At 39.0% G+C, this 23,701-nt stretch overlaps 1 protein-coding gene across 5 annotated transcripts in view; it reads left to right on the forward strand.

The window, feature by feature from the left end:
- SCLT1 (sodium channel and clathrin linker 1) overlaps positions 1-23,701 on the forward strand; it is a 304,861-nt gene that overhangs the window by 89,644 nt on the left and 191,516 nt on the right. For all 5 annotated transcript variants that reach the window (XR_008890865.1, XR_008890864.1, XM_056563484.1 and 2 more), the window contains 3 exons: positions 2,079-2,256; positions 11,003-11,101; positions 16,231-16,302. Coding sequence is in view for 3 of the 5 variants with exons in the window: in XM_056563484.1 (XP_056419459.1) it covers positions 2,079-2,256; positions 11,003-11,101; positions 16,231-16,302 (349 nt within the window). In the remaining 2 variants the exon portion in view is untranslated. The remainder of the gene's footprint in view (positions 1-2,078; positions 2,257-11,002; positions 11,102-16,230; positions 16,303-23,701) is intronic.

A 23,701-nucleotide genomic window follows, 5' to 3' on the forward strand; every position in this document is an offset into this window, starting at 1 on the left:
TTTATCCCTACTTGTCAAAGTGCCACTGTAAACAATGCCAGCCTAGTTCCCATTTTCATAAACAATACCAGCTGACTTCTCCCTGTAGAGCACCCCTCATAAACAAGACCAGCAATGCCCTGTCCATAAAAGACACTATCCCAATCTCTCCCCCCCCTAATAGCACCTGCCAAGTTGCCCCCATATATAATAGTTCCCCATTAAATGATGCCAGTGAAGGGCCCACCCATAAACAACATCAGTGGTGTGACCTCCTAGAAAAGCTTGCATAGTGTCTCTCGTAAACAGTGCTAGTAAAGTTTTCTCATAAACTTCAGCAGGGTGCACCAATTCACAATGCCAGCTAAGTGCCTTTTATAAATAGCTCCAGATGAGTGTCTTCTATATAAACAATGCCAGCCGAGTGCCTCCAATAAACAATGCCAGCCAAATAAAAACACAGTGTAGTATTCAAAGTTAGTCCTTAGGACAACATGGGCTGTAAATATGCCATAAACCTGACAGATTATAAACTTAATGATGCCTCTAGTCTGACCTGCTCCTTTCATGGAGGGGGATGGGAAGTTTGTGTGGAGGTGCTGGAAAAGTAAGGAGCCATAGATGTCTTGGCATTAAATGTTAGAGAACAGTTCTGGTTGTAAGAAGTCATGGTGTTCTGAGTCCGTAATGAAACAAGAAAGTAACCTACTCCAATTAGAGAAGACATCTGGGAGTCGCTTGATATACAGATGTTGCCACCACCATCTAGACAAAAAGGTGCAATCTTGACAAAGTGTACTTATAAAATGCAAATAAGCAGTGATTTTAAGTAAGCAGCGAGGCATAGTGTACTGTAAGCTTCAATTAGCATTATACAGGGACAGGGTGTCTGTGTATAATATTATTTAGCAAAAGAGTGGTCGTATTATATGGTGACTATGTGGCAGTATTATTTTTTCCCTCTAAGATATATACATATATATATATGTTTATGTATACACGTATATATGGGATGTACATATGCCTGTGTCCCTTAAGCAATATTTGATAACCATTATGGATCAGTCATATTGAGCTCAGTCCTGTAGTGAATAGATGGAAAATAAAATAACATTTCATAGTATCTTTGCTTATATACTTCCTGGGGGACATGTACCAAAGATTTTACCCCTGTTTTGTGTTTACATTTTTGTGCAAGCTGTTTTATTTTATTTTTTTAAAATACATTCTGGTGGAGCATTTCCTCCAGATGTGTAGGTGTCGGTGTACCTTGGAGTGACATATTTAGTACACACGAATTTATTAACTGCGCACATTTCATTTACCCGCAGAAATCCTGCGCGGTGACCATATTTTTAACGCAAATCTAAGCCATCTTGGACTGCACGTAGCAAGATGCTCGAAATCATCTATTTCATTTTTCAAAGAGTGGAGGTATGAGAAGATTACTATATCTGCCCGCAATTTCTGAAACTCATTGCGCTTGATTGATAAATTTAGCGCATCTGCTTATCATTTTGAATTCGGCAAAAGGGGTAATCTGCTTCTACCATACACAAATAATGATATATGTCCCCCACTGAAACAGCTTTTCAACCTCAGTTTTCCTAATTTTTTTATTTTATTTGCATGAACATGAAGCATAGAAATGATGCAATACTTTATTGTATTTACTTGTCCAGACACACTATATGCTTTCTTTGCATGACCCCACCTACAAATATCACACAAATGGCTAACTTTTTAGACACTGTAGCTCTTCCACTTTTTGGGATGACCTCACTGTGTTCATTAGTAGTTTTTATTGTCTGCTATCCAAGCTTCAGTCAGAGGTGAGCTTACAACTTCAGTTGCTGCGAGTTAAACCTGATCCTCTGCAGGTGCCCTCGGGCAGTTTCATTGAGTGGCCTCTCTCCTTTCAGAGAAGGGCTTGTGATGGACCGCATCCTTGTGCAAGTTTTTGTGTGACACATTTGCACTTTTTCTTGCACTTGGGTGATAGAGAGCATGTTCCTCGGCTGTGAGTTAATTCTATAGAAATGTGTGCCTGAAATTTTGTACCTGGTTCCCCTCATATTATTGTGTTTTACTTCATCAAGGCTGAAAGCAGCAATGCAAGATGTAGAACAGTTAAAAGGAGAAAAAACGCGATTAGAAAAGCACCTTGGGGAGCTACAGGCAAAAAATTCAGAGCTGAAAGTGGAGAAGTATGAAGCAGTGTCCAGAGTGCGGGATAGTTTACAGATCATAGAAGAAGCCAACCTACAGAAAGATCAGGTAAAGCCATTCATTCTAGACATTCAGTTATTGTTTATTCTCAACTCTAATTGTCAGATTTAACACTGTAAATAAATGCATTGGTAAAATTCCAAATTGCTCAAATATAACACGACTGATCAAATGTTCTATTAAAATACATAGATATGACTCTTATTGGTTATATTCTACTGGTGGTTACTAGAAACAGTCAATATACTTTTGACAGGCACATTTTTAAAAGCTGAATTGAGTTTCTATGATGCAGTGATATAGTTTACTTTTCTACAGTCACCAATTCATATCACCAGAGCCCACTATTGAGCAGGGATTGCTGGGTGATTTCAGTTCTGAAGCCTGTAGAATCGCAAATTCACCTCAGTACTATAATGCAAACGGTTTTGTGAAATGGGTTATCTGGCCTTTTCAAAATTGATGGCCTGCCCTCAGCATAGGCAGTAAATATAAGATCAGTTGTACTCCTTTACGAGAACTGCAGTCTCTTTAAAGAGGTATTCCGGGCAAAAACATTTTATCCCCTATCCAAGAGATAAGGGATAAGATGTCTGATCGCAGGGGGCCCGCCGCTGGGACCCCCTGCGATCTCACTGCAGCACCCACATTCTATGCGGGAGCTGCGTCTCTAGTTTTGGAAACCTCCGGGTTTCCATGACTGGGGATGTGACGTCACACCACGCCCCCTCCATTCATGTCTATGGGAGGGAGCGTGATGGCCGCCACGCCCCCTCCCATAGACATGAATGGAGGGGGCATGGCATGACGTCACATCCCCAGTCCCAGCGGTGGGCCCCCCGCAATCAGACATCTTATTGTGTTTGTGTCATTTGTAACCGGAGAGTGAAGCGTGATGTGCATGCTCCACGCGCTTCAACCTGCTTTTACTCACAAGCACAGCAAGAGATCTGTGCGATCTAACCTTTTTACATATCTGGACAATTAATCAAAAGTTTTTACAATTGGCACTAACGCTTTAAAGATAAACTCCCCCCCCCCCCCCCCTCCATATAATGCTACCTTGTCTGTTTCAATCCAGCACAGCCTCATTTGTTCATTTCATTACTGCATCTATGTCATGTGTAACATCCAGAAAATTACATGCATAAATGTGTAGACTGTAGATCAGCCTGTCCTGTGTTACTGACTTTCTTTAAACTGCAGGATTACATTGTTAACTATCTCTGACATCTCAGACTCCTTACCCAGCTTCATTCTACTTTCCTCTGTATATCTCCCCATGTACAGAATGCTGCTGACCAACCCCCAAAAAATGAGATTGCATTATTAATAAAGTAAAATGCCTGCAAACATTTTATCCTGCCATTATGCCCAGGCTGCCACAACTAACATAATAAACCTTAAAGGGGTATTCCAGGAAAAAACTCTTATATTTATATATATATATATATATATATATATATATATATATATATATATACCAGATACAGGCGCAGCACTCCAACAAAATAAGTGATTTAATATCTCATGTCAGCATTACAACGTTTCAGCTCCTCCTGGAGCCTTTTTCAAGCATGCTTGAAAAAGGCTCCAGGAGGAGCTGAAACGTTGTAATGCTGACATGAGATATTAAATCACTTATTTTGTTGGAGTGCTGCGCCTGTATCTGGTTTTTATCTTGGATGGACTCTGATCAAGTCCTTTGGGACGCTGGCACCAATTTTTTGGTTGGACTGGATAAGTAGTGCTGCTTTATTTTGGGAATATATATATATATATATATATATATATATATATATATATATATATATATAATTCTCAACTGGCTCCTGAAAGTTAAACAGATTTGTAAATTACTTCTATTAAGAAATCTTAATCCTTCCAGTAGTTATGAGCTGCTGAAGTTGAGTTGTCCTTTTCTTTCTGACAACAGTGCTCTCTGCTGACACCTCTGCTTGTCTCAGGAACTGTCCGAAGCATTAGAGGTTAGCTATGGGGAACTCAACTTCAGCAGCTGATAACTACTGGAAGGATTAAGATTTTCTAATAGAAGTAATTTACAAATCTGTTTAACATTCTGGAGCCAGTTGAGATATATATATATATATATATATATATAAAAAATTATTCTGGAATACCCCTTTAACCCCTTCCCGACCCATGACATACAGGTACGTCATGAACATTTTTACCGCTACTCGCGAATCCCGCAGCACCCGGAAAGATGGTGGCTATCACTGATAGCCAGCCATCTTACCATGCGACCACGGGGGGTTTCATCTCCCCCCCCCCCCCCCCAGCGATCGCTGCTATCAGCTGGTCAAATCTGACTAGCTGATAGCAGTGTTTCGCTATCAGAATACTTAGCAGCGCGGTGTGTGAGTCCCGATCACGGGGATCGGGACACACACCGCTCTGCTAAGTGTCCCTGTCCCGTCCCCCGGCGTCACTTACCCGTCCATGCGGCGTCCCGAGCGGTCCCGGCGCTAGCGGCATCCTCCATGTGGTCCCGGCGGCGCTGCGTCCCGGAGGTGAGCAGTGCGGCATCTTCATTGGCAGCAGTGAGATCGCCGTAAAGCGATCTCACTGCTGCCTCTGGGAGTTTCAAAAGTGCAACTCCCAGCATGCCCAGACAGCCTTTGGCTTTCTGGGCATGCTGGGAGTTGTAGTTTTGCAACATCTGGAGGTCCTCAGTTTGGAGACCACTGTATAATGGTCTCCAATCTGTGCTCTTCCAGATGTTGCAAAACTACAAATCTCAGCATGCTCAGTCTGTCCAGGCATGCTGGGAGTTGTAGTTCTCTAACATCTGGAAGAGCACAGATTGGAGACCATTATACAGTGGTCTCCAAACTGTGGACCTCCAGATGTTGCAAAACTACAACTCCCAGACTGCCCAAGCATGCTGGAAGTTGTAGTTCGGCAATATCTGATCCTTCAGATATTGCCGAACTACAACTTCCAGCATGCCTGGGCAGTCTGGGCATGCTGGGAGTTGTAGTTTTGCAACAACTGGAGGCACACTAGTTGGGAAACATTGTCCGTTTCCTACCTCAGTGCCTCCAGCTGTTGCAATTGTTGCAAAACTATAACTCCCAGCATGCACTGACAGACCATGCATGCTGGGAGTTGTAGTTTTGCAACAGCTGGAGGCACACTGGTTTGGAAACACTAAGTTTGGTTGCAAAACACTTGAAAGTTTATTACTTAACTTAGTGTTTCCAAACCAGTGTTCCTCCAGCTGTTGCAAAACTACAACTCCCAGCATGCACGGACAGCCAAAGGACATGCTCGGAGTTTGCAACAGCTGGATGTTTGCCCCCTCCCCCCAATGTGAATGTACAGGGTACACTCACATGGGCGGAGGTTTACAGTGAGTGCTGCAAGTTTGAGATGGCGCAAATTTTGCGCTGCAGCTCAAACTTCCAGCGGCAAACTTGCTGTGAACCTCTGCCCATGTGACTGTACCCTAAAAACACTACACTACACTGACACTAACCTAAAATAAAAAGTAAAAAACACTACATATACACATACCCCTACACAGCCCCCCTCCCCCCCTGTTGCAAAATAATAACTCCCAGTATTGCCGGACAGCCATTGACTGTCCAGGCATGCTGGGAGTTTTGCAACAGCTGGAGGCACCCTGTTAGGGGTATTCTATGCCAAAGATTCCCAATGTCCACCCCTATGCAAATCCCTAATTCAGGCCTCAAATGCGCATGGCGCTCTCTCACTTTGGAGCCCTGTCGTATTTCAGGGCAACAGTTTTGGGACACATATGGGGTATCGCCGTACTCGGGAGAAATTGCCTTACAAATTTTGGGGGGCTTTTTCTTCTTTAACCCCTTATGAAAAGGTGAAGTTGGGGTCTACACCAGCATGTTAGTGTAAAAAAATTAATTTTTTGACATGCTGGTGTTGCCCTATACTTTTCATTTTCACAAGAGGTAAAAGGGAAAAAAAGACCCTCTAAATTTGTTATGCAATTTCTCCCAAGTACGGAGATACCCCATATGTGGGCGCAAAGTGCTCTGGGGGCACACAACAAGGCCCAGAAGGGAGAGTGCACCATGTACATTTGAGGTGATTTGCACAGGGGTGGCTGATTGTTACAGCAGTTCTGACAAACGCAAAACAATAAATATCCATATGTGACCCCATTTTGGAAACTACACCCCTCACGGAATGTAATAAGGGGTGCAGTGAGAATTTACACCCCACTGGCGTATGACAGATTTTTGGAACAGTGGTCTGTGAAAATGAAAAATAAAATTTTTGATTTGCACAGTCCACTGTTTCAAATATCTGTCAAACGCCAGTGGGGTTTAAATGCTCACTGCACCCCTTATTAAATTCCATGAGGGGTAAAGTTTCCAAAATGGGGTCACATGTGGGGGGGGGGGTCCACTGTTCTGGCACCATAGGGGCTTCCTAAATGTGACATGCCCCCCAAAAACCCTTTCAGAAAAACTCACTCTCCAAAATCCCATTGTCGCTCCTTCCCTTTTGAGCCCTCTACTGCGCCCGCCGAACACTTTACATACGCATATGAGGTATTTCCTTACTCAAGAGAAATTGGGTTACAAATTTTAGGGTGATTTCTCTCCTTTTACCCCTTGTAAAAATTCAAAAATTGGGCCTACAAGAAAATGCGAGTGTAAAAAATGAAGATTTTGAATTTTCTCCTTCACTTTGCTGCTATTCCTGTGAAACACCTAAAGGGTTAAAACACTTACTGAATGTCATTTTGAATACTTTGGGGGGTGCAGGTTTTATAATGGGGTCATTTATGGGCTATTTCTAATATGAAGACCCTTCAAATCCACTTCCAACCTGAACTGGGCCCTGAAAAATTACGATTTTGAAAATCTTGAGAAAAATTGGAAAATTGCTGCGGAACTTTGAAGCCCTCTGGTGTCTTCCAAAAGTAAAAACTTGTCAATTTTTTTATGCAAACATAAAGTAGACATAGCGTATATGTGAATCAATATGTAATTTATTTGGAATATCCATTTTCCTTTCAAGCAGAGACTTTCAAAGTTAGAAAAATGCAAAATTTTCTAAATTTTCATGAAATTTTTAGATTTTTTTACCAAGAAAGGATGCAAATATCAGTGAAATTTTACCAATAACATAAAGTAGAATATGTCACAAAAAAACAATCTCGGAATCAGAATGCTAAGTAAAAGCATTCCAGAGTTATTAATGTTTAAAGTGACAGTGGTCAGATTTTCAAAAAATGCCCAGGTCCTGAAGGTGAAAATGGGCTGGGTCATGAAGGGGTTAACTTACCTCCCACTGATCCTCTGACAGCGGCGCTATAGCAATGAACAAATAAATGGCAATAGCTCTGCAACTAATACACCGTTTAAAATACGTGACAACTCTTTTTAAAGCTGTTCACTCACACTATGACCCAGTATATTGAGTTTAGTGTGGGTGAACAGCTGTCAGTTTCTCTTTAATTTTAATAATGGATATGAATATCAGGTGATAGGCTGGATTAGACATTTAGGGAGTATGCATTAGGCATACATGCCCCTCAATGTAAAATATCCTTCCCCCCTGACTGTATGATGCCACCCATCACCTGATATTCACTCTTATTATTAAAATTATGTACACGCCCATCTGACTGATCCCCCTAAATTGTCAAACTATAAACCCTCATATCTCAGGAATGAAATGGGATATCAAGAGTCTGTAAAAAAGTGTATTATATAGAGGTAAGGAAAGCAGTGATAGTTGCGGAGACCATACACTGATCACCTATATACACATGCCCTCTCTGCTTGCCTTTGCTGTGTGCAGATTGTGTAGGGTATCCTTTGTAGTGCAGCCTCCCAGTGATCTCCTGTGTGTAAGAGCTTACAGGGAGAAAGCTATCTCAGGAAGACAGACTACAGCTGCAACCGTATCAGAGGGGAAATGGGTGTGAAGTTGGCAAAAAACAAGATGCATGGCACATCAACTAAAAAGAGCTTTTACTTTGTTTTTTGCTTTTATAGTGCAGCATAGACTATTATTAAATAATCATTTTCCCATACTGCTGGATGGATAGATAGATTATCTTTGTGCGTGTATGTATATGTTGATATGCAAATAGTATTACATTTGCAGATTTCTTTGCTTAAAGGGGTTATCCAGGGAAAAACTTTTTTTTTATGTATCAACTGGCTCCAGAAAGTTGAACAGATTTGTAAATTACTTCTATTAAAAAATCTTAATCCTTTCAGTACTTATGAGCTTCTGAAGTTAAGTTTTTTTTTTCTGTCTAAGTGCTCTCTGATGAAACGTGTCTCGGGAACCGCCCAGTTTAGTAGAAAATCCCCATAGCAAAACTCTTCTAAACTGGGTGGTTCCCGAGACACGTGTCATCATAGAGCATTTAGACAGAAAAGAACAACCTTAACTTCAGAAGCTCATAAGTACTGAAAGGATAAAGATTTTTTAATAGAAGTAATTTACAAATCTGTTTAACTTTCTGGAGCTAGTTGATATATATATAAAAAAAAAAAGTTTTTTCCTGGATAACCCCTTTAAGTAGTCGAATTTCTGTCCACTTTAATCTGCCCATTCATAGGGTTTTCAGTATAGGCTAATGGATCACTGCTTCTAAAAGCCTGTCATAGCTAAGGAGATACGAGTTAAACAGACCATGATGAAGCATATTTAGAAATGCTATGTGTAATTGCAGGACCTGTTTATCTATTTCATATAGACATTATGTCACTTAGTTTTAGCATTAGGTGATGCCTGCTGACACCCGGGCGTTAATGAAATAATGAATGTTTTTCCTAGCATGGGATCTGATGGTAGTGTCACTCCAATTTACGTAATTGCTACCAAGTCTACTGTAGAACACCAGAATTTTGGCTCTAACCCAATAGTAAATGAAACCTTGTTCAAGGAAGGTCAGAAATTGTAAGCTGTGGGGAGTTTATTGCCGGCTATATAGTTATATTAATATGTTACTTTAAATGTGTGAAATAGCCACCTTGTCCCTTATTTCACACTGTTTCCCACTCACGATATTTTAGTAGTTGTAATAAAGTGCTTACTTAGGGCACATGTCTAGATTCTGGTTTACAATGTCGAGAGAAATATGGTAAATTCCCTCTGATGAGAAACCTTTTTTTTTTTTTTAAGTTAGTAATTCTAAAGCTAAGAGAATGATAAGGTTATTTTAGTGATGAGACCCCATGATGTATGCAATGCATACAATATTCACTATTACAGGGCACACAATAAAATCTGTGAGTTTCCATTATTTCCACAGTGCAGATTGTTGTACCCATCCCCTATAGTGATAGGAAAAAATAAAGCAGCCACTTTAACCCCTTAAGGACGCAGCCCTTTTTCACCTTAAGGACTAAGCCCTTTTTCGCAATTCTGACCACCATCACTTTACTCTAAAACGCTTTTACTGAATATTCTGATTCTGAGATAGTTTTTTCGTGACATATTTTACTTTATTTTGGTGGTAAATTTTCGTCGTTACTTGCATCCTTTTTTGGTGAAAAATCCCCAAATTTCATGAAAATTTTGAAAATTTTGCATTTTTCTAACTCTGAAGCTCTCTGCTTGTAAGGAAAATGGATATTCCAAATACATTTTATTTTTATTCACAAATACAATATGTCTACTTTATGTTGGCATCATAAAATGGACATATTTTAACTTTTTGAAAAAATTTGAGGGCTTCAAAGTAGAGCAGCAATTTTCAAAATTTCATGAAAATTGCAAAATCTGAAGTGACAGATGTTACAGAACTACAACTCCCAGCATAACTGGGCAGTCTAGGCATGCTGAGAGTTGTAGTTTGGCAACATCTGGAGGTCTACCGTTTGGGCACCACAGGAACAGTGGTCTCCAGACTGTGACCCTCCAGATGTTGCAAAACTACAACTCCCAGCATGCCCAGATAGCCTTTGGCTGTCTGGGCATGCTGGGAGTTGCAGTTTGGCACCCACTAGGAAGGGCAACAGTAAATATCGCTTACTGCCCCCTTCCTTCCCCCCCAGCGTCGTTTCCCTACCTGCGCCGTGATCTCCGCTGATGTCTCTGATGATCGCTGGGCCCCATCGCATCTGGTCCTCAGGTAAAGGCCTCCATCTTCTTCCCCCGTTATGCCCGACATCCAGAACGCACTGTCCTGCGCTGCCATTGGTCAGAATTCAGTTCTGATCAATGGCAGGGGATAGGAGGAGATCGCAGCACTGCGACCTCGCTCCTATCCCTCAGGATGATCGGGGCTGTCACTGACAGCTCCGATCATCCCTATTTTCCGGGTGATCGGGTCACCAGAGACCCGATCAGCCCGGAATAGCAGAAAATCGCATGTCTGAATTGACATGCGATTTTCTGCGATCGCTGACATGGGGGGGTCTCAGGACCCCCCTCGGCGATGTGCCGGGATGCCTGCTGAATGATTCCAGCAGGCATCCCGGTCCGGTCCCCAACCGGCTAGCGGCGGGGACCGGAATTCCCACAGACGTATGCATACGCCCTACGTCCTTAAGGACTAGGGATGCAGGGCGTATGCATACGCCCCACGTCCTGAACAGGTTAAGATCCTTATGCAACATGTAGACAAGAACTTTTTATTACTATTAGAGGTTTCCAATATGTTTTTACTTTTTAGCATGGAGAAAATGTTACTTACCTGCACGCCCTGCAGCTCTGTACAATATTCATTGTATTTTTCTGTAAGTACATTGTTATGAAAAAATTAGTCACTCTTTAATTTTGTGGGGACAGTGGTAAGCTTTTATTTTATCATTTGCAGGCACTCTTAAGAGAAAAGCAAAGGGAGGAAGAAATACAAACTATGAAACAGGCTGTTGCTAAGATAATTCAAGAAGCTGCAGCGAGAACACGGAAAGAGGTATAGATGTCAATGTTAACCATTGTCTGACTTGTAGTGCTGACTTAATATGCTTTCAGTGAACAGTAAAAGAGGTATAGCTTGTGTATTCTGAGTGACACCGGTTTTCATCCTATTATCATATAGGCTGCATGGCTTCTCCTTGTTTGTTAATTATTCTCCGCATCACATCTAGAATCTATTACCTTTCATGTTTGATGAGATAGAAAAATCCATTGTTCATCCCATTAGGGGCAAAATTGAGGGCTCACTCACTATTCAACCCTGCAGCATATGATGGCATGCATAAGTAGCAATATAATTTAGTTTTATGCAGTATCTATAGTAATTTAGTTTGACGAGGACTGTTCTAACAACATTAAAAGGAAACCAAATAATGACTTCATCAAGGTTTGTATGTCAGTTTTACCGGCCTAAAAAAAAATTGCAACCATCAATTTGCTAAAAAAAAAATTTGGGCATCTTTTCGGACAAAGGGGAAACGACTTTGATATAAAAGAGGTGTGGTTTAAGTATTGGGAGTTTTTAACATTTTTTTTTTTAAGTTGCAGAACTTTTTTGTAACTCTACTCCACTCAAGGAGTGGCATCAAAATCATCAAGACTGAAAATTGCGTTGAAATTTTTTTTCTAATTTATCAAACATTGCAAAACACAAACCAGACCAACACAATTATGTGTAGTGTCTATAAATGTATAAATAACCCTGAATTGAAACACCACAACAAGTATTACACAAAATAGAAATTTTTATTGAAAATCCTTAATACAATACAAATGTATGAATAAGTGAATGACACCAAAAAAATAATCCCCTCAGAAACACATTCAAGAGACAGGCTGAAATAATAATCCAATGTAAACCACTATTCAGAAAAAGAACCACGATTCAGAAAAAGACCTGTACAATCAAAAAGCAAAGTGCACGTAAGGTACCAAGTAAGTGGGCAGAGAATACATGGGAAATATAATAATTACAACAACGTGTCATGGATCAACATGTGTTGATTGGCTGAAAAATTGCGCAGATTTATCCAACATTGCAGATGATAAATTCCTCCATAAACTACAATGGTAGAACAGGCTATACTTGACATAATTTGCCATTGACTGAAATGGTCCATCAGGCTTTGCACTGACACCTGAAGTCAATGAGATAAAGCATTCTTATTCTTACATTCAATGTGGATCTTAACTGTTCACCTTCTTCTATCTATCATTCATTTATGATGTCACATTTTATATACATATGCCTTTTGTGTTATTTTTTTTTTCTTGATAATTTTTGCAAATCTACATTTACATAGAAAATAATAAAGAGAAATTCAGACAGCACAGTCAGACTGTAAAATGAATCCAATATCCACGTATGCTAATCACCATATGAACAGAAAAGCCAGCCGGTAACTGGAATGATGGCTACAGCGGGGTGCTCAGCTACAAAAGCAATAGCAAAGATATAAAATATCATAGAAGAATGAGAGCTTGCACTCACCGCTCCTGAAGGCTTTATCTGGTGGACGATCCGTTCCGGCAGGGAGACTCCATTGATGCGGGGTGCTCAGAGGCTAACAGCCGTTTTCGCACAGTAGGTGTGTGCTTCTTCCGGCCTCTGAGGCCGGAAGAAGCACACACCTACTGTGCGAAAACGGCTGTTAGCCTCTGAGCACCCCGCATTAATGGAGTCTCCCTGCCGGAACGGATCGTCCGCCAGATAAAGCCTTCAGGAGCGGTGAGTGCAAGCTCTCAGTCTTCAATGATATTCTACATTTACATAGTACTGTGCTTGGCGTCTAGGAAAGAGAAAGATATGTCTTCTCAAGCAGAACTGTATACTTATGTTAAAGGACAGCTGGGGAAATAGCATAACAGTCTATCATTCACACTACTTGACCTACAGTATACAACAACGAAGTGGAGAACAGCACTGGATCTATGCACTATGCAAGTGATTGTCTGACCTACAGTATATATAGTTTATAAATACTTTGTACTATAAGGCTTGCTTTAAATGCAGCATATGTTAAAGAAGCTTCTTGTTCCATATGGATAAACTGTAAAACACATATTGTCATGCTACAAACTAACCGTTCACAGTAATATACAGTGCTACAATGGCCAGATACTATAGAGTGATTCGTGAGCCTGGCTTTCAGAGGGTCATCTGCATTGTTGTAACCGATGTAGCTTATAATCAGAATGAAACAAAGATTTACCCAAATCCCTTGGAGAGGGGAACTTTGAGAGTGTGTGCAGATTTTGATGTCTGCAGCCATCTCATTAAATATTAAAGCTACAGAACATTGCAAAAGAAAAGTCTGGCAGGGATGAGAAAAGTTCATTTTGTGTGTTGCGCAGGACAAATATTTTTAAGATGAGTCCATTTTCTTGTAGTGCTGCCATGAGACACCAAAGTGCAGATGCCATCGGCTGTAAATTGTCCACAATCAGCACTTAAAAAGTGAAATGATATTAAGCTGGTTAGCACATTTTATTTCATTCAATATTTATGTATTGTTTTGGACTATAAGTGCAAATATTAAAAATGCAATTTTTCTAAGAGGAGAGGAATCCTACTATCTAGAGTAATAAAAAATGCTGATTCTCTAATGCTAGGTTTATTTATGAATTCAGTTATGTGCTTAGAAGACAAAACCATTTAGGTAATAGTGTGCATTAAAGTACATGTACCGTACACTTAAATATCCAGTGAACAGTTGGAGGGTTATAAGGTCATGCAGGGGGGATCTGATGTGAAAGGAGTCTGTTCAGCACAAGAAAAACATGGCTGCTATTTTCAAGAAACTGCAGTACACCTGTCCATGGGTTGAAGTTAGTATTGCAGCTCAATATTAATGACGTGGTTGAGCTCAGCTGCAGTACCACACCATCCTGGCGTGTAATTGGTTGAGTGGACAAGTCCTGATCCAACCTCTCGTCTCAAAAGCTTGAAGAAGAGACAAACCTCGTGGGACTGGAAGGGACTGCAGGGAACTGTGGTAGGTAAGTATCACTACTTCTTTATTCTTGCCCCAGTGTGATATATACATACACACATACATATATATATATATATATATATATATATATATAATTATTTATTTATTTATTTTATTACTAGAATACCCCTTTAGTTTTTCATTAGGATAGTCTAGCCAGCCAAGGAATATTCTCGGTACCTATTGACATCTCTTGTTTTCTCCGAAGATGCGGTTAAGTAGCCCAAATGTATATTATTAGATCTATAACTTCTTTTATATAGTAACTGGAAGTAGACCCAATTCCCAGCTAGTGTGTTTATTATGGTGTGTATTTTATGAAGTCTGAAAATAGAACTTTTCCCCTTTTCTATAAATCTTTATTTCCCTGCTTTCAGTGGTCAAGCATTTCACTTAGCCAAGTCTGCAGGCTGGGTAATACTTTGGCAGTTTCAGAAGACCACCCATCTTGCAGACACTTCTGCTAAATATGAAAATAACTCCTCCATGCAGCAAATAGTTAGTATAGTTAGTACGGTCGAAAAAAGACATATGTCCATCAAGTTCAACCAGGGAATTGAAGGGTTGAGGTGGTTTCATCTAATACATGTGTATACACGTTTTGTAAGGTCTATACATCTGTATATATAACTTACAAGTATACCTAGCATACCTAAAAGCTTTCCAAAGTGTATATAAAGTCCATTTTCCTGCCAAGAAACATAAACCATTTTCTGTTCGGTTTACATAGTGCCTTCATTTGTTTATTGTTTCTTTTTGTCTTATTTTATTAATTATATAATCCTTTTTAATCCTTTTATCTGGGCTTAAGCTTGAAAAAAATATTTCCTTGTACACAGCCATTAAATAAATTGTTCTTAAATAATTCTATTAAACAACAAAATGGACTTTAGAGATATGTAAGCTGCTTCTTAGAGAAAATATAAAAATAATGATTTTATTGCAGGGGCAACTGTTGTACAATACATTGAAGCCTATTAAGCCTGATTTACACACTGCTGTCTTGTTGCTATATTGTGAGTGAACTAACAACACTATATAATAACAGTTTATATAATGCTTTGCTGGGCCTATTCAGTATATACACCATAGCAGTATACTATGGGGCACCAAAATGAAGGTGTGAGGTCCCCATGTTCTTCTCTTTTGCGCCACATCATGCCAGCTTGGATGGAGGACTGTCTATATGCTGTATCCCTCCTAAGGCCCCTTTCACATTACAAAATTACTCCGTTTTAAAGATCCGTACGAAGTTCCGTCTGAAAATCAGCTGTAAAACGGCAGTTACAAAATCCTATACGGCCGTTAGAAAAATCCCATAGACTATAATGGGATTTTCTAATAGCCGTTTTAACCAGTTATTGCCCGTTATCAATAACGGCCGTTATTTTGTGACGGAAGATAGAACCGGCAGAAATAATGCATGCACTATTTCTCCCGTTACTATCTTCCGTCACAAAATAATGGCCGTTATTTATAACTGGCAATAACGGGTTAAAACGGCTATTAGAAAAATCCCATAGAATCCCATATAATGTGATTTTCTAACGGCCGTATAGGATTTTGCAACTGCCGTTTTACAGCTGATTTTCAGATGAAACTTCGTACGGATCTTTAAAACGGAGTAATTATGTAGTGTGAAAGAAGCCTAACATCTTATTACTATTAAACAAGAACTTAAGGCGGCAAACTTATTGCCAGTCCAATATCACCCTGATCATACTGGCAGGTCTACTTGAATTATTTTTTTTTTTTTATAAAGGTTTTTTTATTAAAGAATTTTTCTTTAAAACAGATATTTGAGAATAAGAACATAAAAGTACATAGAATAATAAACATTATTCATTACATTACATATTAAAAAGACAAGGTTACAATATGATAACATAGATCTGGCTGTAAAGATGTTGTAAAGTCCAGATTATTTCAGGTCGGTTCTGTGAGTATCCGGGGAAGACCCCACATCAGAGACATGAAGCTTACATAAAAGCCGTTATCTACCGTACTTGAATTTTTGTTTGGCATCCTGCCACATTCCATTAAATTAAGTGTAATAATAATGACTTTCCCTGTGTAATATTCATTTATCTATTTTTTTGTTGCTTATATACATATGTATTTTTTATTTTAGGTAGAGAGTGCCAAAAAGCTGTCTAATGTAAAGATTTCACAGTTGACTGATGATATCTCTGTGCTACAAAGGGTATGTATCTGTGTATCAGATGTGAGCCTTAATTTTGATTGTTAAAGATTATTAGATTGGATTGTTGAGGTTGTCCAGATTTCTTTTTAATAAAGCAAAAAGTATTCATTTATTTATTTTTAAATTAGTTTAGTTTAGCAGACTCTAGTCCGCAGATTGTGTCCATGTTCTTATATTGCAATTCACCCTTGTCTAAGTGAATGGGCAGAGCTGCAGCATTAGACACAACTGGTGGAGTAGAATGGCACTCTTTAAAGGGATTCTCCCTTGGAAACATCTTATCCCCTATCCAAAGGATAAGATGTTAGATCGCGGGGGTCCCTCCGCTGGGGACCCTCGCAATCTCCACAGCAGCACCCCTGTCATTCGGTGCACTGAGCCAACTCCGCTTCGTGCCCAATGACTGGCGATGCACTTCTATGGGACGAGGCGTGACGGCTAGTCATGCCTCCTCCCATAGACATGAATGAAGGGGGCGTGGTGTGACGTCAATAATGCGGAAGCTGGAAGCTTCCGTGTTCTGGATGCCGCCGCTGCCGGCCCGGAGATTGTGGTGGATCCTTTGATTAGGGAATAAGATGTTTCCAACGGAGTACCCCTTTAAGGAAAAAGAAAGGCATCCCATTTTCTAATCCTTTACAAGAATATGTATACACAGCTGTTTGGTTGCCTTGAACTGAAGCTTTTTCTCCTGACATGTGACATGAGTATGTAAATGTTTTCTAACTTGCATCTAGTAATAACAGATTTTATAGTTGCTGCACTTCCATAGAGTCACATTGCAAATCATATAAATGCCTTTTTGAATTGGCAAATTTCCTATTTAAATTAAGTGTGATTAACAGTACATTATGTTTTTTCTAAATCATGGCATAGCGCTCTTCAATGCAAGCAGAATGATTCTATAGTCAGTGAAAGTCCTTATAATTCCATACCATTTAGCTCTCATGTAATGCAAATAGTAGCGTTTAACACTTAAGAGATACCGTAATTCAAGAACTCACCATAAAATTTATGGATGAATGTTTTTTTTTTTCTTTTCATTGACTATAGTGTGAATACAACTAGACAATTAAGAACTTTGCAAGATAATTTTCTTTCAGCTACTAAAAATCTGTGCCAAAATCCCTGCATTTAAATAAGAAAAAGAAATTTAAATAAAAATAAATAAACAAAAAGCCTTTACCTATGACCATGAAATGCTATTTGTGTTTAATATGTAGTCCATACTACAAGGAAAGATTATATTTTTTGTAAGATATAACACAAATTCATGTTTATCCACAGCTACAATTGCACAACAACTCTATTTACTTAGCAATATAACAATTAAAGTATTTGGTAAGGAAATAAAGAATTCCCTGCTGTGGTCCTGCTCAGTAATTTAACATTTTTTTTTATTTCTTATTGTATATGTAATTCACACCATGTCTGATAAAAGCTTTAAAAAGCGTTTTTGACACTGTGTGGACATAGCCTCGAAGGTAAAGCATAAAAAAACAGCAAGCACTTGACAAATAAGACAATAAGAGAGAATATTTCCCATCAAACTACAAAGACATCCAATAGTAATACAAATAGTAATTTGCTAAGTAAAACATAGGTCAATAGTAATCAATGCCTCCAAAAGTCAAAAAACAAACACACCTCATTCACACACCTAAATAGCTTGAGCAGGTGTCAACACAAGGGCAGGTTAGGCACTCAACCAGGGATCTCAAATGTGATAGAAACTGTCTACTCTGAATTACTGTTTCACAAGATCACCATGTATGCTCCTCCGCATCAGGTACAAAGACTCATATTTAGTGGAAATGTCCTATTGGTAAGATATATCCTTGCTGCATAAAGCATTGTGGTTGTCATCTGTCGTAATATCTGGTGAGATAGCTTTATAATCTGCTTTCTCTGGTTCCACCTCTAAAATTAAAAAAGGCATCCTCCAATACTTCACTTTAGCAGTAGGACAGGTTAACATCACATGTTTTACATTTTACACTACCTAAATACCCTGGTCCCAGTTCAGTGCCTGTGTACAGAGGTTTGTTCAGCTCGAAAGATAGACCAGCGGGTAGGGAGCAGAGGTTACGTGTAAGCACACAATACCCAAGGTGCTATAATTGAAACAAACAAGAACTGTAAAAAGGAAACAGTCCTCAATGCTCTCTACAGGGATAAGCTGGGGCACAGTGGGAGTGGTGATACTGATGGTAGTGTTATGATGGTAGTAATAATGGTATGGTAGTAAAAATTGGTGAAAATAAAATTATGAATAAATATATAAATAAATGACAAATATATAGTGATAATGGTGAGCATTTAGAAAAAGGAAAAGGGGGAAAAAAGAGATAAAGGACGAGGGGTGGAGTAAAGAAGGAGAAGGGTAAAAAGTAAAACAGTAAATAGAGTAGGGAAAAATCTGCGACGTGGATCGTCAGCCGCAGACGGACGTATCATGCTAATGGCATTCTGATATGGGGTAATTATACATGGATAATGGCTGGACATCTTTTGGACAGACTGTGGTGGACATCATAGAGGTTGCTTTTTCACCTAGGTGGTATTATTATCAGAATATCTTATCTATAAAAATTTGGAGGGCCATATAGGATCCTGGTGGTTGGATAATTGTGGTCCGGAGTTATCTGTATTAAAGGAGCGATTATTATCAGGTCATTTCTTCAGGGGGCCATTTGTTAAGTCTTTTCTTTTGTGGAGGAGCCCTTACATTAGGGTCCTCACTCTATCAGTGACCGTGCTCTTTGCTGCCCAACTATCTAGAGGTCATTGCATCAGTAGGAGGATATTCAAATGAAGCCACAAATAAGCCTTGTCATCGTTTGTCTGCATTCATGTGCTTTGTATTGTATATATGTTTGCTATCATGTATTACAGATATGTATAGTCTCAATTGTCCTCTCATTTTCTTTGTATTAAGTTGTGCTATTGTCCATGTGTCGCATGCTGTTTATATATATATATATATATATATATATATATATATATATATATATATATTTATATATATATATATATATATCTCACAGAAAAGAAAACGTCCGGCACTCGAGAAAATGCAGGTAAAACTTGTCAATGGCTTTATTCACACGCTTAGGCAGGACACAATCTGACGCGTTTCGCACCCTCTGGTGCTTAATCGTAGATAGACACACATTCAAAAATGCAGGTTAAAATACACATGAGTTTGGTCACATGACCACATGGATCTTAATTAAAAACAGTTGGTTACAAAACATGGCATTGGGAATCATGATCACATTTAATCGTTCAAGGAGAGTTCACACCAGGATGCAATCAATGCGGCTTTCACATTTTAAGTAAAATTCAAATTTAAATGGTCCAAAGACTAATCTACCAATACTACCGATATTCATATTTATGTAGGGGTGCATATTTAACCGTAATACGCAATTTAAACTTTATCTACACATCAAAAAATCCGAGATATTATTATATATAAATCGATAACCGCATGGTGTATGTCACACCATGTGAACACCCCCCTATATAATTTGCGACAATTCAAAATTTATCGTATATACCGATATTCATATTGGTTTAGAGGTACATATTTACCGAAATAAGCACTTTGAACTATATGTAGACATCAAAATCCGAGATATTTATATATATAAATCGATAACCGCATGATATGCATCACGTCGTGTGAACATCCCCCTATAATTTACAATAATTCTAAATTTATTGTATATGCACAGGAAACGAAGAATAAATATTAAACCGGGGACTAGGCTTACATGATTAAGGATAAATTGTGTACATCCACTATATTTACTTATTCCATTTATGCACACGTTAACATTAAATCCAATCTTTTATTTAATCCTTGCGGGAATCTTGTTCCCAAGAGGAACATCCAATGTGCCTCTCTATTGTATAATTTCTTTCTAAGATCGCCTCCCCTAGGTCCTAAGGTGACTTTTTCTACTCCCAATACTCGTAAATGGGTGGTGTCCCCTGAATGGGACTCTCTAAAGTGACGTGACAGCATGGACATGTTTGTCAAACTACTTTTAGCATCCGTGATATGTTTCCTAAACCTCACTTTTAATGAATTCCCCGAGCATCCTACATATTGCAAGTTACACGCAGTGCATGTGGCTACATATATGATGGATTTAGTATTACAATTGATGTATTGATGTATATTGTATGTTCTATTTGTTGTGCAAGACGTTACAGTATTTGTATTCACCATATGTGTACATGTGATACATCTGGTATGACCACATTTGCGGTTACCTATATTCCTCAACCAGTCCCGATCCTTTACACTTTCCTTTTGACTAATAAATAGACTGGGTGAGACTCTGGTTCCAATAGTGGGGCCTCTCCTGGACACAATAGAAATACCTTCTGATAATAAGTCTCTTAATATTGGGTCTGTTTCTAATACCGGGATATATCTATTTATTATTTTCTTAATTTGTCCAAATTGAGTACTGTATGAGGTCACGAAAAATGGTGGTCTATCTTTACTCGAATTTACATTTTCATTTGTATTTTTATCCGATATATCAGAACAGGCATCAGAACAGAAGGGACTCACATAAAGTTGGAGATATATCGGATAAAAATACAAATGAAAATGTAAATTCGAGTAAAGATAGACCACCATTTTTCGTGACCTCATACAGTACTCAATTTGGACAAATTAAGAAAATAATAAATAGATATATCCCGGTATTAGAAACAGACCCAATATTAAGAGACTTATTATCAGAAGGTATTTCTATTGTGTCCAGGAGAGGCCCCACTATTGGAACCAGAGTCTCACCCAGTCTATTTATTAGTCAAAAGGAAAGTGTAAAGGATCGGGACTGGTTGAGGAATATAGGTAACCGCAAATGTGGTCATACCAGATGTATCACATGTACACATATGGTGAATACAAATACTGTAACGTCTTGCACAACAAATAGAACATACAATATACATCAATACATCAATTGTAATACTAAATCCATCATATATGTAGCCACATGCACTGCGTGTAACTTGCAATATGTAGGATGCTCGGGGAATTCATTAAAAGTGAGGTTTAGGAAACATATCACGGATGCTAAAAGTAGTTTGACAAACATGTCCATGCTGTCACGTCACTTTAGAGAGTCCCATTCAGGGGACACCACCCATTTACGAGTATTGGGAGTAGAAAAAGTCACCTTAGGACCTAGGGGAGGCGATCTTAGAAAGAAATTATACAATAGAGAGGCACATTGGATGTTCCTCTTGGGAACAAGATTCCCGCAAGGATTAAATAAAAGATTGGATTTAATGTTAACGTGTGCATAAATGGAATAAGTAAATATAGTGGATGTACACAATTTATCCTTAATCATGTAAGCCTAGTCCCCGGTTTAATATTTATTCTTCGTTTCCTGTGCATATACAATAAATTTAGAATTATTGTAAATTATAGGGGGATGTTCACACGACGTGATGCATATCATGCGGTTATCGATTTATATATATAAATATCTCGGATTTTGATGTCTACATATAGTTCAAAGTGCTTATTTCGGTAAATATGTACCTCTAAACCAATATGAATATCGGTATATACGATAAATTTTGAATTGTCGCAAATTATATAGGGGGGTGTTCACATGGTGTGACATACACCATGCGGTTATCGATTTATATATAATAATATCTCGGATTTTTTGATGTGTAGATAAAGTTTAAATTGCGTATTACGGTTAAATATGCACCCCTACATAAATATGAATATCGGTAGTATTGGTAGATTAGTCTTTGGACCATTTAAATTTGAATTTTACTTAAAATGTGAAAGCCGCATTGATTGCATCCTGGTGTGAACTCTCCTTGAACGATTAAATGTGATCATGATTCCCCATGCCATGTTTTGTAACCAACTGTTTTTAATTAAGATCCATGTGGTCATGTGACCAAACTCATGTGTATTTTAACCTGCATTTTTGAATGTGTGTCTATCTACGATTAAGCACCAGAGGGTGCGAAACGCGTCAGATTGTGTCCTGCCTAAGCGTGTGAATAAAGCCATTGACAAGTTTTACCTGCATTTTCTCGAGTGCCGGACGTTTTCTTTTCTGTGAGAGTTCTACTAAGCCGGGAGCGGTACCGGTGTCCGCAGCACGGGATAGCGCAGCAAACGCGAGAGTGGTGAGCAGCCTGACCCTATCTGCATATATATATATATATATTGTTCCTCCATATCTCTGTGCTTATTAGGTATATTTTTATACTGTTGTTGTCATCCCCTGATGAACCGTTGTATATCATAAGTTACACGGGGAAACGCGTTGGGATTTACAGTTGTTCATCATAGGAGAACTTTCTCTTTCTTTTGTGTGGATACAAATTATTCATATTATTGTTATTGGGTTTTTTAATGAGGATTTAATAAAATTATAAATTTTAGCTACATGCTTTAGTGTAATTCTGGTAGAAATTAGCTATAGGACACTATTGTGTCCAACTGTCAGTGACATTGCATTTAGAAAAAGGAAAGGAAAGGAAAAGGGGGGAAAAAAGAGATAAAGGACGAGGGGTGGGGTAAAGAAGGAGAAGGGTAAAAAGTAAAACAGTAAATAGAGTAGGGAAAAATGATCTGGCCACTACTAAATAAATAGCTGATAAAATCTGCAATTTATTAATAGGGATTAGGGATGTCACAGGGCCCTTGCGATTGTCTTCTACTCAGAAAGTGATAAAAAATTGTATATAAGCAGTAAAAACAATAATAATTTTAGGAAGTATTACAATCCCCTGTTGTGCAAAATATGCAATGATCCTATAGATAAATGTCCGTGCTCTAATAAATATTCCTGTAAGGGGAAAAAAATGGCAAAGCAGTATGTCCAATCCTGTAAATCAGGCAATCCTGTGAAAAGGTGTATACCACTATCTTGTAGTGGTTGGTAAATTCACTGTTCCTTTATTCTGGGTGGAGAAAGATGTTATCACAGTAATATTGTCATAATACAAGTTCACAGTGTACATTGGCTGCTTTGCAGCTTGCGTTCCTGTTAAGAAAGATGTTGGGACTGTGTCCCGTTCACCAGTCCGGCTGGGCACCGGTGTGGCACGCTGTCCCCTCTGCTCGTACTGCTCCCAACGACTCCAGATGTGCGGGGCAGTCGCTGTTTAGCAAGCAGCCCGGCTCATCGAGCACTTGAGAGCAGGAGCGGTGTCCTCGTGAGCAGAAGCAGTGTCCTCGTATTGGGGCTCGGGAGCAGCGTCCCTATGTGCCCTGTCAGTTGCTCCAGATGATGCTGAGTGCGCTCAAGTGGTGGAAAAGTCGCTGGGTTTGAATAATGGCCAAAAAGCAAGCGAGGGTGTACTTGTAAATGATGATCTCTGTAGGGGAGAA

This window comes from Hyla sarda, chromosome 1, assembly GCF_029499605.1.
Source record: "Hyla sarda isolate aHylSar1 chromosome 1, aHylSar1.hap1, whole genome shotgun sequence".
Classification (NCBI taxonomy): Eukaryota; Metazoa; Chordata; class Amphibia; order Anura; family Hylidae; genus Hyla; species Hyla sarda.